General features: G+C 37.2%; 2 protein-coding genes across 5 annotated transcripts in view; both read left to right on the top strand.

The window, feature by feature from the left end:
* The first annotated feature begins 391 nt into the window (after positions 1-391).
* On the top strand, positions 392-11,344 carry ap3s1 (adaptor related protein complex 3 subunit sigma 1). 2 transcript variants are annotated; one of them, XM_019269739.2, is made up of 7 exons: positions 392-728; positions 4,610-4,701; positions 5,435-5,546; positions 5,632-5,703; positions 6,261-6,368; positions 7,800-7,841; positions 10,491-10,567. In XM_019269739.2, exons 1-6 carry the CDS (start codon positions 660-662, stop codon positions 7,833-7,835), a joined length of 489 nt encoding a protein of 162 aa, XP_019125284.1. In that variant the 5' UTR covers positions 392-659; the 3' UTR covers positions 7,836-7,841; positions 10,491-10,567. The 2 variants fall into 2 exon arrangements, with proteins under 2 accessions (XP_019125284.1, XP_010731492.1); XM_010733190.3 differs by lacking the exon at positions 7,800-7,841 and having other exon boundaries at positions 396-728; positions 10,491-11,344.
* Positions 11,345-13,833: 2,489 nt separating this feature from the next.
* Positions 13,834-17,367, top strand: part of commd10 (COMM domain containing 10) — a 57,510-nt gene continuing 53,976 nt past the window's right edge. The window contains exons 1-4 of one of the 3 annotated variants that reach the window (XM_019269816.2): positions 13,834-14,005; positions 15,041-15,131; positions 15,600-15,710; positions 16,834-16,989. In XM_019269816.2, the coding sequence (XP_019125361.1) occupies positions 13,977-14,005; positions 15,041-15,131; positions 15,600-15,710; positions 16,834-16,989 (387 nt within the window). In that variant the 5' untranslated portion in view covers positions 13,834-13,976. The remainder of the gene's footprint in view (positions 14,006-15,040; positions 15,132-15,599; positions 15,711-16,833; positions 16,990-17,367) is intronic. The other 2 variants (XM_027277846.1, XM_010733191.3) reach the window with 2 other exon arrangements.

Here is a 17,367-nt window from a genome sequence, read left to right as displayed (position 1 = left end):
GCTTTTTGTTGAAAATTGGAAAATTGCTTCACTGAGCCTACTGTGTGTTTCAAATAAAGTATGTCAAAGTGAAAAAATGATCTGATTTTATAGGGGATGTTGTGCTGAAAAGAAGAAGAAGAAGATGAAGATGGAGAAGATAGTGTTTAGAGTTTAATAAATGTAATACTTTAGGAGTACTTTCCTGATTATACTTCCATACTTTGCAATACTTGTAACAGAACATATATGTAGTATTGTATAGTATTTTTTTTTTTTTACCAAAGAAATAATCTATACACTTCCTTCCCCCTGTGTTTTTGTTAAAGCAAATATAACACCACTGCGTGCATGATCCGAGTATTAGGCCTAGAAATAAAACGAAATCACTTTCCTGCCTCTGTGACGTTCCGCGGCGGATGGAGGAAGTTTGACCCATCTGGGCTGCTGTAGCCGGAGGAGGAGGAGATGACTGGTCCTTTGACGTGGAATATTTCCGTAAAGAGACGATGGACGAGTAGCAGCGTGTAGCTCGAAGCTATCCCCTATTAACCTTACACGGAGACGGGATTTAGCCCTGAATCCCGGTCAGATCTGGGTTCAAGGGAGCTGACGGACCACAGTCTTTCACAGACTGATCCCTTTTCTGTTCCCCCGCCTCCCTCCATTCAGCTACAATCATGATAAAAGCCATTTTAATATTCAACAACCACGGGAAACCAAGGCTTTCTAAATTCTACGAGCACTATGTGAGTAAAGTGAGATTTTTTACCTGACTCATATTTACACATGTGGATGTGTGAATTAAGGTTAGTTTGCATGATTGACAGGCCAAGGGTGTAAAAGTCAATTAAACACTAATCTTAATCTGTGTCTGTTAGGATAGTTTGTTTGCAATGCAAACCAGAGCAAGATGTGATCAGGTGCACACTGCATACATGTAATATGACTGCAAAACTGTTTGAATGCATAAGACGTGTGTGCTTCACAGTGATGAGCTGCTGTATAAGATGTCAGTCTGAAACCACGCTGTCCTTTTTAAAACATGAATAATTGAACGTGTGCAAGCCGAAGCGAGGCTATCTTATTCCTGTCGAGCCTGTATGAACAGCACCGTGCCCACTTTTCTTCCTCTATGTTCAATCCAGCTGTTCCCATGAACAGTGAAGTGAGTTCACTCTGTTTGTGTCACATGACTTTAATGACGCCCTTGTGAGAAACTCGTGCTCACTCCTCCATACCTCTCACAACACTGACTGCTGCAGTCTTTAACTTTTCTACCTACATGTCAGGAAACACAAAGAATGAATGGCAGCTTGCTTGATTTGTTCTCATAAGTCAGGATCTTTTAATACTGCTGCTACAATAAGCAATGTGAACTAACCGAGCAACTCAATTCATTCTCTGCTGAGCTGAAACTAGATGAATGTAACTATTTTCATAATCTGTTAAATGTTTGAATCAGTATTTAAAACTAACTGATCGAATTTGACATTGTCCCTCTGAACAGGACTCCATTGGACAATAACAAAGGTTGAAATATGAGGATATTGTGTGTCATCATTATTATTATTTTTTGCTGATTTTTCTCTTTAACGTTACTGCAAAACAACAGAAAATGTTACATGGTCATAACCTTCTGAACAGGTCTCCACTGGATCTGTCAGCAGACCTCTTCAGGAGTTCATATTATATGAGGACATTACCAATGAGCCAAAATGTTATTTATGGTCAGTTTTTCCACTATGGGGTCTTTTTTTTTTTTAACCCCCCATAGAACACCCTGATTGCTTAGCAACAAGCATTGTTTAGACATATTTTGATAAGCATGCTGCCATATCAAAAGATAGAGCTAACTATATTTGATTGATATTATGCTAGATAGATGGACAAACAGCCAGTGAAGGAAAATCAGATCAGGGAAAGATAAGCGGACATGTCAAGTTTTGGTTATTATTTAAAAAAAAAAAAAGATACATATAAACAACTTAACTGCATCAAGAAATGATGTGATCTTAAATCCTGAGCAGTAAAATAACATCAGCTTCTCAAGTGTGATGATTTGCCGATTTTCTTTGTGGTGTGTGTTTTATTGAACTGAACATGCAACAGTTATTTTCATCATTGATTAATCCTCTGATGGGGGTAAGTGATTCTGGAGAAATCCAATACCGTGACAAATGTCACCATATAGTGCAAGCGACACAGCAAGTAACTAACATTGGTGATATTGTGCATTTGCAAACCGCTGCTAAAGATGTGTCTGTGCAGGTAACATGAGGACAATCGGCCTCCCATAGCCAGCACAACAGGTCCAGATAGCAATACTAACAACTCTCCTGCTACTATAACATCACACATATCTCGGTAAACTAGAAAGTAAGCAGAATGTTCATGGGCATGTCATTTAACGTTACCTGACACACAAATCCTGCCTGCAATAGCAAGTTAGAGCTGTTTGTTAGTTCCCCATTTACAGAGCGAGGGACAGATTTTTTAAGCACTCATGCTGAGCGGAAAGCCAGCAGACCATGAGGAAATATTCACTGAATTTGAAAATTGTATTGGATTAGAATTGCATTACCTAGAATCACTTACCCCACCTTTAATGGATTAATCAGTTGGAAAATTGTAAAAATGCCAAAACAGTCCCACAGCCAAAGGTGTGACATTCTCAAATTACTGGCTTTGTCTGACTGTCAGCACAAAACACACAAAAAAATGTAGTTTGGTCTCAGTATAAGACCAAAAAAGCTGCAGATTTTCACATTTCAGAAGCTTTGCTTGATAAATAACTCAAACATTTAATCAGTTTTTGACATATTGTTTCATATCTAGAATTTGGACATTGGGTAAAATGAGTCTTTGGGAAAAAGTGATGGAAATTTCAGTATGTTTTTTTTTTTTTTACATGTAAGAGATTAATCAATAAAGAAAATAATCAGCAGTTGCTCGCCAATTGTCTGCAGTTAAGTTGTTAGTTAGTTATTCCAGTATTTACTGACATGGACATGGATGCATTTGTATTGCAGGAGGATGACTTGAAATTGATCGGATTATACGAAGGCTGTATGTAGCCACCATCTGTTATATTAAAAACTGAGGTGTCGGCTTACTGGCTGGCAGGATATAAGATTTCACACACACTGCTAGCTGTGAAAACCTACTTTAGCATTCAGTTTATTTAACTTAGTTTATTGATAAGGCCGGGCTTAGCTCGATGGCTTGTTAGAGACGGTGCAAACAATACAAGATGCTAAAATATGATTGTGTGCGTGCGTGTTGTGTTCAGAGGGACAGTGGCAGAGCTGAAGAGGCGTTGTCTTATTAGTTTGAGCTGGTCTGCTGGCTCAGACATGAAGGCAGAATATCCGTCTGATATAAGGGTGACATGTTAGGAGGAGAGGAGAGTGAAATATGTGCGCACACACACACACACACACACACACACACACACACACACACACACACACACACACACACACACACACACACACACACACACACATAAATTCCTGAGCAATAAATTGGCACCCTGCCAGATTCAATGAGAAATTTTTGGAAGAAGAGCAGCTGAGTGTTTGTGCTGTAAAAACAAGGTATATTTTGTGTGCACATCCTGGGTCTATAACTTTATTAAATATCACTTTCACACATGCTGTTTTCTTTGCAAGGCAGGTAAATGATAAAAAAAGTGAATTACTAGTTGAGTTATCTTCCAGGCTTGTATGGTGTGTAGGCTACAGCTGCAAGTCTTTCAGCTTATGTAAGTTTAAAGCAGCTTTAGACTTCTGGCAATGCTTTACTTTACCCCTCACCCCCAATTTAGTATTCATGAGCAGTCAGTGTTTATAATACTCTACAATGTGGTTTTAAGCAGATATAACTACAAATCCTCCTGTGGTCACCTACTGGTGGAGGCTGGTATATGAACAGATCATAAATTACAATGTCATAAAACACATTTGTGTCTTCATGGGAGAATTTATAACTGCTGATAAATACGGTACATTAATCAACACTTAAAATGTCCTTATATCTGTGTATGACTACATTATAACATGTTGTAAACTATTTATAGATTGATTTTTGCCTTAGTTTTTAGTTTTCCTTGTGCTTACTGACCTTTTCACACCCCAAGAGGACATTTGCACACTTTGGTGAAGCTGACTCAGATTTTAATCACTGTTGTCTGGGGTATTTAAGGTTACATTAAAAGGGTGAGACTGTATGTTTTTGTGAGCCTGCTCTTTAAATCTTTTAGTGAATGCTTGCAAACACGCCTACGGATATTTGAGATTTTTAAACAGAATCTCATCCATTAGCAAACAATAAGATAAGCCTGCCTTGGTTCAGCTTGTAACATAAAATGATTGCCTCTGTAGCCTGCAGGCATTAGTGTATGTTTAAATATTACAAATAGAATGGTATAAATCCTGTTTTTCCACTCAGCATGTGCATACTCGAGAAAAAGAGAGCGGCGAGAGGAAGCATTCATTTAGATGCCAACCCAGTCTGCCGGCTAAAAGTAATAAAATGGCTCAGTGGAAGGAATTGAGTGCGCAAACAACACATTATTTACCATCTTCTTTTTGTTTAACATTCTCTGTTTCCTCATTTCATCCTGCAGACTGAAGACACAGAGCAACAGATCATCAGAGAAACCTTTCACTTGGTCTCCAAAAGAGATGAGAACGTCTGTAATTTCCTAGAAGGTGGAATGTAAGTTCATCAGTGCATTAGCTTGGCCTGCGAGTGTGTCCGAATGGTAAAAGAGCAGGTTGTAACTCTGAAGTTAGTGGAAGTAAACACACAAGTCAATTATTTACTCTGCAGCATCACAGGAATTCGTTTCACACATTAAAGGGAAGCTCTTTATGAATGACAATCAATATTATCAGTGTCTGTTTAAAGTTCATCCATCATTCATTAATGAGGAGCAAAGCGGGTGTCATTTTACTCCACTTGCTCTTGCTCTATTCCTCCTCACCAGTCTTTGTCAAGTTAAGTTATGTGACACTGAAGCCTCATAATTGTAAAATATTATTACGCTGTAATATTTAGACAACTGCTGAGTAGTACCACATCAACCAAATATTTAAAATGACTACAAAAATGACAGTTATATTTGAGTGGTTACACAAGATTTGTGGTGTTACAACATTTCCTGTTGCACCCTGTTGGTGTGATTACATATTCACTGAGGTCAAACCAAGTAACGGACTGGATGAGCAATGCCTTTATCTCCTCATGTTTGTGTATCATATGTCCTATCTTTATACATGTTGACCCATGACTTAAAAACATCCTGAGTCCGTGTCATAACATATTTACGGCATGCTAATTACATCAGGTCATGCACAAGAGAGAGTGCAGTGTTATATGTGTGTGTGTGTAAAGTCAAGGTGAAGGTATAAGGTGCTGGTGTGATGTTTCCCTGTCTCCTGTGTTTCAGGTTGATTGGAGGATCAGACTACAAGCTGATCTACAGACACTACGCCACACTGTACTTTGTGTTTTGTGTGGACTCATCAGAGAGTGAACTAGGAATTTTAGACTTAATCCAGGTAACAGCCTGGGAAACCACTGTGTATCTGTTGCCAGTGTATCTGTTATTGGCTTCTTTTAACATTAAATTATTTCGGATTTCAGGTATTTGTGGAAACGCTGGACAAATGCTTTGAGAATGTCTGTGAGCTTGACTTAATTTTCCATGTAGACAAGGTAGGAAATACTTGTGAATGTGTTTGCCTCTTTGTGATGTTAAATATTTACACTATTTCTTGAATGTTTGATCCTGAAAGTTACTAGACCTTTTTTAAAATTAGAAATCTTCTATCTGAGCCATTATTGCCTCATATTATGGTGTGACACTTATCTGATGATCTGTCTTGCTGCTGCAACAGATTTTCAGTGACTTCCTTCATTTTGTCTTTGAGCAATTTGCACAGTCATAATTGGTTTGTAAAATGACTCTAGGTTTTTGGTGTTAGACACATCTTCTTAAAACAACAGTAGAAAATGTAGTTGTGAGCAGATATAAGTGATTATTAATCTAAATGTAACTATTCATGTCTGCATTTATAAGTGGAGTTTGGTATATAAACAGATAATGAACAACAATTGAACACTTAAACATTCTTATATCTTCTTATAACTACATTTTAGGATGGGGTTATAAACCATAAACATACTGCTTAGAAATGTTAAACAATTTGACTCAAAGCACATTTGTTTTAATGACATTAAAACATTGTATTTTACATTTTGTGTTTTCTCAGGTCCACAACATTCTGGCAGAGATGGTGATGGGTGGGATGGTCCTGGAGACCAACATGAATGAAATCATCACACAGGTGGATGCTCAGAACAAGATGGAGAAGTCTGAGGTAAGCCTGACCCTGCCCCATCCACTGTATGTATGACTTGACTCCCATATTCTCTGAGGTACTGTATACAGTATGCAGGCATGTGTGTATGCTGCACCCTGCATGCCACTCTCCGGTGACCTTGTGAATGCTCCCTACCTACTCCTCAGTGTTTGTGCTCTTTTTCCGGCCTCTCCTCTCGCTGCTGCACTGCTCCCAACACAGGTTCTCAACATATCCTCTCCTGTATCCCACAGTATAAAGTACAGTATCATAGTCATCACTTTTGTCATTATTATGGAGACTTAACTGTATCATTGTCCAGTGCATCTCTGACCATTTAATCACTCAACCACCATTTTATATTTGACCATGTAGACTTGTATATATTCATGAAAACAAGCTGGTTGTAGGCTGTGTTTTACATTTTTTATTATTCCTGGAGGAGAATGTGAATTTATATACGCTCTCCATGTTGGAGTAAATGCTTTTACAATGTGTTTTGTAGCATCTATAAGCCAGTGTCCTTGCTTAGATATTTGCTCTATGCAAGGACATTGCTTTGCTTTCCATACAGCTTCTGCTAGCAGATAAACATTCATTTACTTAATTGGAAAGGAGAAAAAAAAATCAACAGACAGCCAGAGACAATTTCATGAAATCATTTCTGTTTTGCATAATGTGGATTTTTGTCTCAGATAGTCCTAAAATGTAATTGCACTAATAATTTGGCTTTGTTTTTCCTTACAATGCACTGCAGTAATGTCCAAACATTGAGGCAATGTTTTGGGGGAGTCCTTTTTGTACTTTTTGAGAAATGCTGACAGAAAAGTCACGTTGAACAAATTTCTTGTATTTTGTTGCTTAGACTATGAAGTGAAGGGCTACATTGTCAGGTTCTCAACTGGCTGACTCTAATGTGTGCTTTAACATTTGAATTTTAAAAGTTTTAGTCTTTACAAAGTACACTTTTTCTAATAATCTGAGCTGCATTGTGTGCATTTAATTAGATATAAATCTTCTTTTTCAATTGATGTTCTGTAAGCAGAGTCTTTTACTGTTTTACAATCATCAGAGCTGCTCTGTCTTTCCCCTTTTGGACCTACCCTAGACTGCAGCGTGTCCTTTTCACACTGATGCTAATTCAAAATGACATTGTCCATTTATAGGGCAGTCTCTGGGGAACAAGGAATGAGCTGTTCTCCTTCCAAACTGGCTGATTAAGTGCCATTAGTGTTTTTTGAAATTATAACCTTCATTTTTTTTTTTGCTCTAAAAATAACGGTGGGAAAAGCCTAAAATCATTTTTAGCTTTAAAATGTGGTCTATGATAGGTCCTATCACTTTTTTTCTGTGGAGATAAACTGTAATTACTTTTATCTGCTTTAACATTCCTCATTCCTCTTTTTCCTGACCCTGTCTAGTTCTTTCCATTCTTCTCTCTCTTTACAGACGTTTATCTTTCAGTCTACCAGGCAGGACAGGTAGACACAGGTACTGCTAAATTTACAACCAAGTACTGTAACCTTAACTGAAGTCTACTCTCCCCTCGAGTCTCTCCATATAATAGCAAACTGACGTCACTAACATACAGTAGGAATCTTTCATAGCGGACCCAAAAATGTTCCCATTTCTCTTCGAAATTCACATAATAGGTTTCATCACTTTGGTGAATGTACAGAGGGTGGACGAGATAATAGAAACAGCCTGACAGTATAGTGTAATCTGTTACAACAGATAAATAAATACCGTCTTTGTAACTTGTTAAGTTTGTAACTGCTGTTCAGACTGCGTCAGAGAGGTCGTTGTTCAACTCTGTGATCATTTTTGAAGCTGTAGTTTGTGGTGGTGCATTATGCGTATTGTCAGGTGTATCTATTATATTGTCCACCCACTGTAGTTTAAAGAAATCCAACAGGCTTGAGTGGGTACTCTCTTAACACGTTTTTTAGTAAATATTTTCATTATATTATGTGATTTGTCTTTTGGTGTAATAATCTCACTACTGACTCTTATCAAAACATCCCTGGTCCAACATGGCACTGCGTCTTAAAAGAATAGTTTGATATTTTGGGAAATAAGCTTATTGGCTGGTCCGAGTCATTCGATTGACTACCACTAGAAATAGCAGCTGGTTTACTTAGTCTGGCTTAATCCAGGAAACTGTGGGAAACAGCACGGCTTTGTCCAAAGATTAAAAAAATCTGCCTTTCAGGTACTTTTAAAGCTGACTTATTAACAGTTTATACCTCATTTGTTTAATCTGTACAAGTAAAAAAAAAAAAAAAAAAAAAAAAAAAAAGTACAGCTTGTTGTTTTTGATGATTTTACATGCTGTGCAGGCAAGCAGCCAGTAGTGATGGGAAATTACATTACCAGGCAAAGAAATTGCTCAATCCTTGGTAAAATGGCACATTTTTTTGTTCTTACTCTTTTTGTTTGTACAGGTTTTAACAAAGCGATGCAACCTGTTAATCTGTGAGCTTTAGAGGCGCTAAAAGCTGAAACTTTAAAAACGTTTTTTGACACAGCCAGGCTAACAAAGATGAGAAGCTGCAAGCTAAAACTACGTATTTTCCCTACACACCTGACAGCAGTATGTAGGGTAAAGACCAAAAAGCATTTTAACCAAAATGTTGATCTGTTCCTTTTAATGTCAAACCCACTAAAACCAAACACAGTTTGTTAGAACCAACGATAAAAAAAACCCTTCTGCTGTAGACCTTTACCTAATCTCATCTCATTTTACAAGAGATCGTGTACTGCTGCAGCCTTTAGAAAGGCTTGCTGACTTACATGGACCAGAGAATCAAACCATTGTTGTATATTACACAGCTGGTGTTACTATTTTTGTACATGTTAGTCACCCAACGTTTGATTAAAAACCCACTATTGTGGCCTCGCACAGTAGGTTTCCAGGCGACCCACTGTGAGGAAAAAAATATCTCGAGTCTGACTCCTGAATACTGAGCCCAAGTGCAGGATCAGCATTCCTCTCACTTAACACCACGGTCATCTTCCCGTCTAACACTAGTCTCCTTGATTCTTGGCAGAGGGAGGAATGCCCATAAGACAAACGGTCCATTGAAATAACCTTGTGAAGATAAGCAAAGTAGATAAATCTAAATTCCAGACATACTTTATGTGTGTCACTAAATGATTTACGAGGCTACTCATCTGAGTGTGTTCCTAATAGAACCAATGAACATACAGTTCTCCTGTGTTTTGGTCATTTTTGGGTCTTTCTGCTAAAGATTCAATTGGGGGAAGGGGGTCTCTAACCGCAGCGATTCTCAAATGTCTGCTCACACTCGAGATAAAAACATCAAATCATTCACTCTCTACAGATGTGTTTTATTGTTCTGTTTTTTATGATTTTTTGAAACTAGTCTAATGCCTGCCACTAGTCTGCCTCCACTGTCCCTGAGAATAGATCTCCCATTGTAGTCTAGTACTATTAGGCTTACAACCTCCTCATGTCATCAGTAGTTAACACTTGTTCCTGTACTCACAAATATGTATTTAGACTAAAAAAAAATGTTTGGCTAATATTATGTTGACATGTTCCTTTTTAAATTTGATGCACACATTCTATACATACCTATCTATTCAAACATCATTTCCGTCTTCATATCCAAATCCATTTTTTCTGCTTTACCTGATTCTCTCCTTGCATTTTTTACCCCTATCGGTCCTCGAGAGTCCAGTGGGTTCACTTTCCAAGCAATGCTGCCTTTTGTCCATTTGATGAATGTCCAGTACTGCTCAGTACATCAAAATTAGTGAATGGTCTAGTACAGTATGTCCTCACAGTTGATTCATAATTGGCTCTGGTTGTGGTGTAAATCATTATAGAACCAAATAATGCATGTGCATATGAAGCTATGAAGGCATCTGAATGTACATTTGCACATGTTGTCTGTCCTAGTAGCTGTCAGTGCTTTTGCATTTTGTCAGCAGTTTTTTTTCTTTTTTTTCTTTGTGTAGTACTCTGTTTAGCACTGTTTGTGTGTGTGTGTCCATTGTTCACTGTTCAGTGTGATGTCATGCACAGCATGTTTTGTGATTTACTGATGTGTGTGTTTGTGTGTGTGTGTGTGTGTGTGTGCGTGTGTGTGTGTGTGTGTATGTGTGCACGTGTAGGCCGGTATTGCAGGAGCGCCTGCTCGTGCTGTATCAGCTGTAAAGAACATGAACCTCCCGGAAATGCCCAGAAACATCAACATTGGTGACATCAGCATAAAAGTGCCAAATTTACCCTCCTTCAAATAGTGGCAGCGAGATCCTGAACCTGCAGATGTCAGCCAATGTTTACCGTGATGCAATCTGTTTACCAAAACCTCAAATTACTAACTTTTATCAAAACTATACATCTTGAAGGTACTGTGTGATTTGACACTCCTTGTTCTGGTGTTATCTCTTTGTTTTTCCTATTAAAGAAAAGAGTTTTGTGTGTGTGTGTTTTTTTTTTTTTTTTCTGTTGGAAGGAAAAATGAAGTATTTATTTATCAGTGGTACATTCCTTCTGCCTCGCTGGGGGGTTGGCCCCCTGATGTTTAGCTGCTACAGTACAGATCTGTGTCAGTTTGTAACAGAAATGACTCAAGTGTTTACTTAAAAGAGAAAGTGTGGCAGGGAGTGAAGTTTGGGGACTTTAGTCTTATTGGTTTGGTTCTTCCAGACTAATCAATGGAAGAAAGAGCATGAAACCATCTTAAACACCAAATTGGAACAGGTCTGCTACAGTATTGAAAGTCAAACATTACAGCTCGTTTGTAAAATCAGAGCAAAAAGTACAGAATATTATTATATTGCAGATATGCTGTGTGATAGAAATATGAATATATATATGCTGAAATGATTTTTTTTCTTTTCTTATTTGTATGCAAAATATTTTTAAATGATTTGTCATGTCTTATCAAATATTCCTCTTAATTTTAATCTGTGCATGACTTTTTTTCTCTTCTTTTTCAACATAATAAACAGTTGAAACTCAACCTGTGTTTGTGTTATTTAATTGCTACTATTAGCTTATACTGTGTTTGATAGAGTACAGTCTTTAAAAAAATGTGCAGCATGGTGTTATGTACATTGCCCTGAAGACGTTCCAGGTCATCAAGAAAGCAATGAAGTACAACATTAGCAAATTTTGCCACTTTATAAAGACCCCTTACAAAGAGAGGTTATGTAACTGATGACTGCATCAATGCATTATTGTTTAATCAAATAATTTACCAGTACTAAATGTTACGGGAATTTTAAAGAAAAAACCCTTAAATAAGGAGGATCGGATTCAAAGCATCAAAGTTTAGGTTGAATTTATTGTTCTTGTACAAGAGGAGCGTTTCACAGTGCAACACACTAAAGGGCGTACAGAGAAAAAGGCTCCCTGAAGAGCTCTGCCAGTTGGTTCTTGTTAACAGACAATTTGCATATAATGCATCTAAACTGTTTTCTTCAACATATCCCCTAATCAGTAGCCAGTATGTCCCCAATCTAGATGTCACCTCTCTGATCTGTCCCTGGACCTCATTCTGTTCTGAAATCCCTCTATTCATACATTAACCTGAACTTTACCTTACCCTGCCAGTCTCAGTAAAACAGCAATAAAGAGAAATGCCCTCAAGACATGTAATAAATAGGAACAAACATCATATATAAGTTAAAACATCTAAATAGCTGTATAACCCTGATTTTTATGACACTAAATACCAAAAGTGTGGGATAACCAAGTATTTTTCTAATGTCATCTTCAAACAGAAATATGCCACTGAGCCCTGTAGCCGCTAACTATGAATATTTCCTAAGATTCTTTATAGGAAAAATCATTATTCCCTAATGTCTAAGCTAAGTGTGGACACAGTTGGACTACTTTATCAATAATTAATAGCTGTTTGGTCAATGGCTGTGTCCCAGCTTGCTTTAAATTTGCTGTCATTCACCCTCATGATCAAAAAACATAATTTAGATCTGTCTGTTCCAAATAATTACAGATCAAAGCTCTCATTTTTATCCAGATTTCTTGAAAAAGCGTTCCTGATAAATTCAGTCTGGTTTCAGGATGGGCCATAACTGCTCTATTTTCCAAAAATCTAAAAACACTCAAATATACTCTTTCCATTGAAGATGTAAAACCATGGATGACAAAAAGCATCATTTGGCTAAACCAGAATAAAACTGAAGTCCTTCTGTCTCTCACCCACAATCAATGTCCTCAGGCCTCTGTCATTAAATGTAAAGTCTCATGCAAAAAATCTCAGTTTAAAATATGATAAACATGTCACATATTTGGAGCCTATAGTTCACGTTGCAGTTCTCTTTATGTAGGAATCAGCCCTGTGTAGGAAGCCCTGTCTTGCCTTTCCTTAAATCCTCACTGATACAAGAAGTACAGAACTGATTTTAAGACTTCATTACTTCCGTGCATGACTATTTTTTCTTCTTTTTCCAACATAATAAACACCTGAAACTCAACTTGTGCTTATTTTACTTGTACTTTTAGCCTATAATGTTAATATGTGTTTGTTAAAGTACACTTAACAAAATGCATTTCATTACATTGTCCTGAAGATGTTGCACTGACAATACTGCATGTAGCAGGTATGGCAGGTCATCACTTTAGGTGGAGCGAACAGTGAAATACAATTTTATTGCTCTTTAAACGCACTTTTGTCAACATTTGTTGATTCCATATGTGCTCTATAAATAAACTTGACTTGACCTTAACAAGACCAAACTTGTGAAAAAGGACTTCAGTACTCTTCAACACTCCTTCGTAAACAGGTCCCTAATGCAAATCTTTTTTGTTAATCTACATTTGTACACTATTTTTTCAATATTTTGCATATTATGTCATCTTCCCTGTATAGCTTTATTTTTATATTTTACACATTTTTAGTTTTGTTTTTAAATAAACATTTTATTGATTATTAAAGTATTTCTGATTCTGATCTGATTCTGATTCTGACATTAATTTATTAATGACTCCAGAAGGCTTACTAATAACTAACTTACAGCATTAATTATTGGATTAAAAACATTTTTAACTGCATTTTATATAATAAAAATAAAGCAGGAGACCTGTCAATGGGTAATAACCTGACAATCCAAAATGTATTTTAATTAATACTTGAGGTTTAGTCACTGATTTAAAACCATAACAAAAGCATTACTTATAACTTTATAAAGGCCATCTTATTAGAGAGTGGTGCCAGTGACATGATATCGTTTACCTTCATACTTTGGCTGAGACGTAATTGTCGCGCATTTGTGTCCGGCTCTGTTTGTCCATCGCGTACTCCGTAGTGACTCATGTTGCGGACACTTGTGCGCAACTTTTACGCAAACTATGCGCCAACGAACTCCACTGTTCATTCTCCATTTTCTATAAAATCAAATGATATATTATTGTTAACACTGTTGGAGTACATCAGCGCCACACATTTTATTTATTTTATATTATTTTTTAAATATTTCATTCATCTTTATTCTTTACTCGACTGCGCATTGTCACGTGATCAGTCTCGTGACAGCAGGAGGAAGAAGGAATGACAACAGCGCGAGGATGCCGCAGCAGCTCTGACACTTTTCAGCACCTCGTCTTTTATTTACACAAAGCTGCGGACAACGATGACTTCGGTGATAAAAGAAACACAGAGGTGGGCAGTTTGCTTTAAAGTTCAGCTGCCTGTAGCCTGACTGAGACACGAAGGCATCCTCAAAGTTATCCGTGTTGTTATTTGACGCATAAAAACATGGCTTAGGGTTAATTTATGTTACTGCTGGCATCATCAACCTGTGGGTGGGAAATATATGATACTAACTGCAAACACTGTGGTGGGAAACTGTACTGGAGTGCAAATCTTAAAATGTTCATAGTGAGAGCTGGCACAGTGCTCCACACAGACACGGAGCTATCACTACATTTGAGAGGGACATCTCAAATTTCAGGTTATTGTGTTCACAAGTTGATAACTAACTGTAGCCATGATGAATAATTTTAGGCTGAGTAATCACAACCTGGGGCTAAAAAGTCACAATTCTTTAAGCACAGCAGTTCTGAATTATTTATAGTGTTACTTCCTGTTTACTGTGACTGAATTGTTATTATTTAATTGATTGAAATAACAATAATAGGATTTTAATTTAGATCAAGAGTCAAGGATGTATGTCATTGCCCAAAAGACTGAGAATACATTACACGTACTGTACATATTCACATGCAAACATGTGGAAAATCTAAAACCAGTTATTATGTAAAATGCAACTGTGGCTTGAATCCACCGTTCTTCAGAAATAGTTATTTTAAGTACAGCAGGAAGTGTTTATGATACTGCGACCTGACTCTGTGGAATTACTACTTGCATGTAAATGTGAAATTAAAATGTGCATTTTAATGTACATATGGACAGCTAGTGAAATAGTTGCAGCATATTTACATTAGTGTGTGTGTGTGTGTGTGTGTGTAGACCTAATTGTCTCACATTTATCTACACACAGCCTCATTTTAGGTTTATAATGTGTGTGTTTGTTGTTAATGTAAAGAGGCAACTTTGACAGCTGGACTGAAATATAATAATAATATTTATGACGTCATACTTGGGCAGTAAACCTTTTTTCATTCGGTTACTTGGCTGAAAGATCTGAGTTCTTTCTACAACGCTCTTGACTCTTTTTTCTTTTTTTTCAAACAGCATAAAAGAAGCAGTGACTTTCATCAACGCGATCGATGTGAACAAGTTCTCCAGGCTGATCTCCCGCATCATACAAAAGCTTCATCTAAAGGTACAGAGACTCCACAGTGTTATCCGTGCCAAAGACAATAGGCTTTTGGGGGCTTTTGCAGCAAAGCTGTAGTGCCAGAGAGAGCACTGCATGCATAATTTGAGCATCAGTCAGACTTGGCTCTAATGAATGCACACTCATGCCTGGACCTGTTGATCTCTCTGTTTTTTTTTCTTTTTTTACAAGACTTTACTGGCTGTCAAAAGGTGTCAGTCATTTATTTCAAGAACAATTTGTCTGTTAAGTTTAACGCAATGAGAAATTAATTTTGTTCATGAACAATGTTACGTTTGACATGTTAAATCATAACAAACCACAGGAGTGACTAATAACGCTGCTGAACAACTGTTTTTCTGTGTTATGTATTCTAAAGCTGCTTGATATTTTGTAAAAGTTGTTGATGTCTTGGAGACTGTGATATTTGGAGGATCTTTTCACATCAGACAATAAATTATGTTTTCTTCACAGGGAGAGCGGACATTCAGTGAAGAAGAGGAGCAAAAACTCCAGGCTGCTCTCTCATTGGATAAACAGGCTCTTAATCTAGTCCTGGAAACTTCTGCTTTTATACTAGAGCAGGTGAGCTGTGGTCATCTGACATTCTTTGTTACATTATTGCGTTGGCTTTAGCTATTTTATGTTTAACATGATTTAAATGCTTGATTTTACTAGGTTGCAGTATAGTTCTTGTATAGATTTATTTAGTATTTTTAAGTGTTAAGGTTTTATACTCTTGTCTCTTGTCCACTTAGATATGTTATTTCAGTTCTGTCCATTTTACCTCTTGGGGTTGTTTGTCAGTGACCATGAAAACTGATTATTATTACCTACACCATGCAGCTGCTCCCAAGTAGGGGTGGGTCTTGACAAATCACAATCACAATTCACAAACTAAACTGAAATGTTTTTTAAATTTTTCAATAACCAGATCAGTTTCTCCATTTGCACCATTAAAACATAATATTGCTTGAAACATACTAGACAGGTTTAAAAATGGTGATTAAAACCTGAGTCTAATTTATAGTTGTAAACAGAAGCCAAATATTGACATCATCATAAAATGGCACTTTTCAAGTACAAGCTCAGTTGTACTGCCACAAGGTCATTCCTCGAGTCAGCATAGCCATCTAATTGATCTGAAATCGTCAGATTGCCGACCCCTACTCTCAAGAGATGATTTATGATGATGGGACATAATTTACAGCTGTGTGCATTGCTTTGCGTGCTGTGTTTATTAAAAGAGACACATTACCGCAGTTGGATTATATGTGATGAAACCTGAATTTTAACCCGCACTCTAAGGAAAGTAAGAAAGATAGAGACTGTGTTTGTACTGTAGTTGTGTCTGTAGCTTGTAGTTTGGGTGGAGATGATTTTATTTTATTTTTGTGTCATGCACACAAAGTGCCCAACACTTATGCAAGAACAAAATAGTCTGCCTTCTCTTCCAAGTATCGTCATCTTCATTTAGCCAAAAAAATAATGCTCATGAAGGAGAATGTTTGACTAAAAACAGGACAGCAAAGTAGAAAATGTACCTCACACAAGGTGACATTGTAAGCCGATTTCTCCAGCTGGGGTCACTGTTGTATTGTGAATTGTAGCAGTGATGAGTGTTAGAAGTAAATTTGAATAGGGCTGTAAGAGTGATCTGCTACACCTGTAAAACATGGTTAATTCTTCTTAATTCTCTCCTCTGTAGGCAGTGTATCATAATGTAAAGCCAGCCTCTCTGCAGCAACAGCTGGAGGCGGTTCATCTAAATCCAGACAAGGCTGAGATGCTCGCTCAAACCTGGGCCACCAGTGGACCTGAGCTGGTGGAGAGACTAAAGCACAATGTCTTTGCCCCAAAGAAGGTAAAGCTGGTAAACAAGTTTTTTGGCACTAACTCTGAACACCATTTTAATCTAAACCTGACTGTGTTTCTAACCCCAAGTAAGATTAATTCACACCCAGACATTAATTATAGCCTACTTTTCACACTACTTTATCCCTTTGCACTGAGCCCTGTTTAGTGAGACATTATAGTCGCTTGATATTAAATAAAAAATGAACATCAGATGATTCATATCAAGACTGACCTGCTTTTCTATGAATCCATTCCAGCTGTTTTTCATTATTTCACAGCTCACACAAGTCGTCACATTAATTTTAAAATGTGTTCCTCTTTATAACTTGATTAGGCACTGACACTTCAAACAGCGTTCCTTTCAAAGTCAGGGGAATTAAGATCT

The sequence above is a fragment of the Larimichthys crocea genome, chromosome III (assembly GCF_000972845.2).
Source record: "Larimichthys crocea isolate SSNF chromosome III, L_crocea_2.0, whole genome shotgun sequence".
NCBI classification, from domain to species: domain Eukaryota; kingdom Metazoa; phylum Chordata; class Actinopteri; family Sciaenidae; genus Larimichthys; species Larimichthys crocea.
Note: the sequence above shows the minus strand (reverse complement) of the source record. Positions and strands in the feature narration are given on the sequence as shown.

Bases quoted from the DNA above. Each gene is read 5' to 3' on its own strand.
- ap3s1 (XM_010733190.3), top strand. From the start codon at position 660: ATGATAAAAGCCATTTTAATATTCAACAACCACGGGAAACCAAGGCTT. The intron at 729-4,609 runs GTGAGTAAAGTG...TTCATCCTGCAG, and splicing joins CTAAATTCTACGAGCACTAT to ACTGAAGACACAGAGCAACA. The intron at 4,702-5,434 runs GTAAGTTCATCA...CCTGTGTTTCAG, and splicing joins AATTTCCTAGAAGGTGGAAT to GTTGATTGGAGGATCAGACT.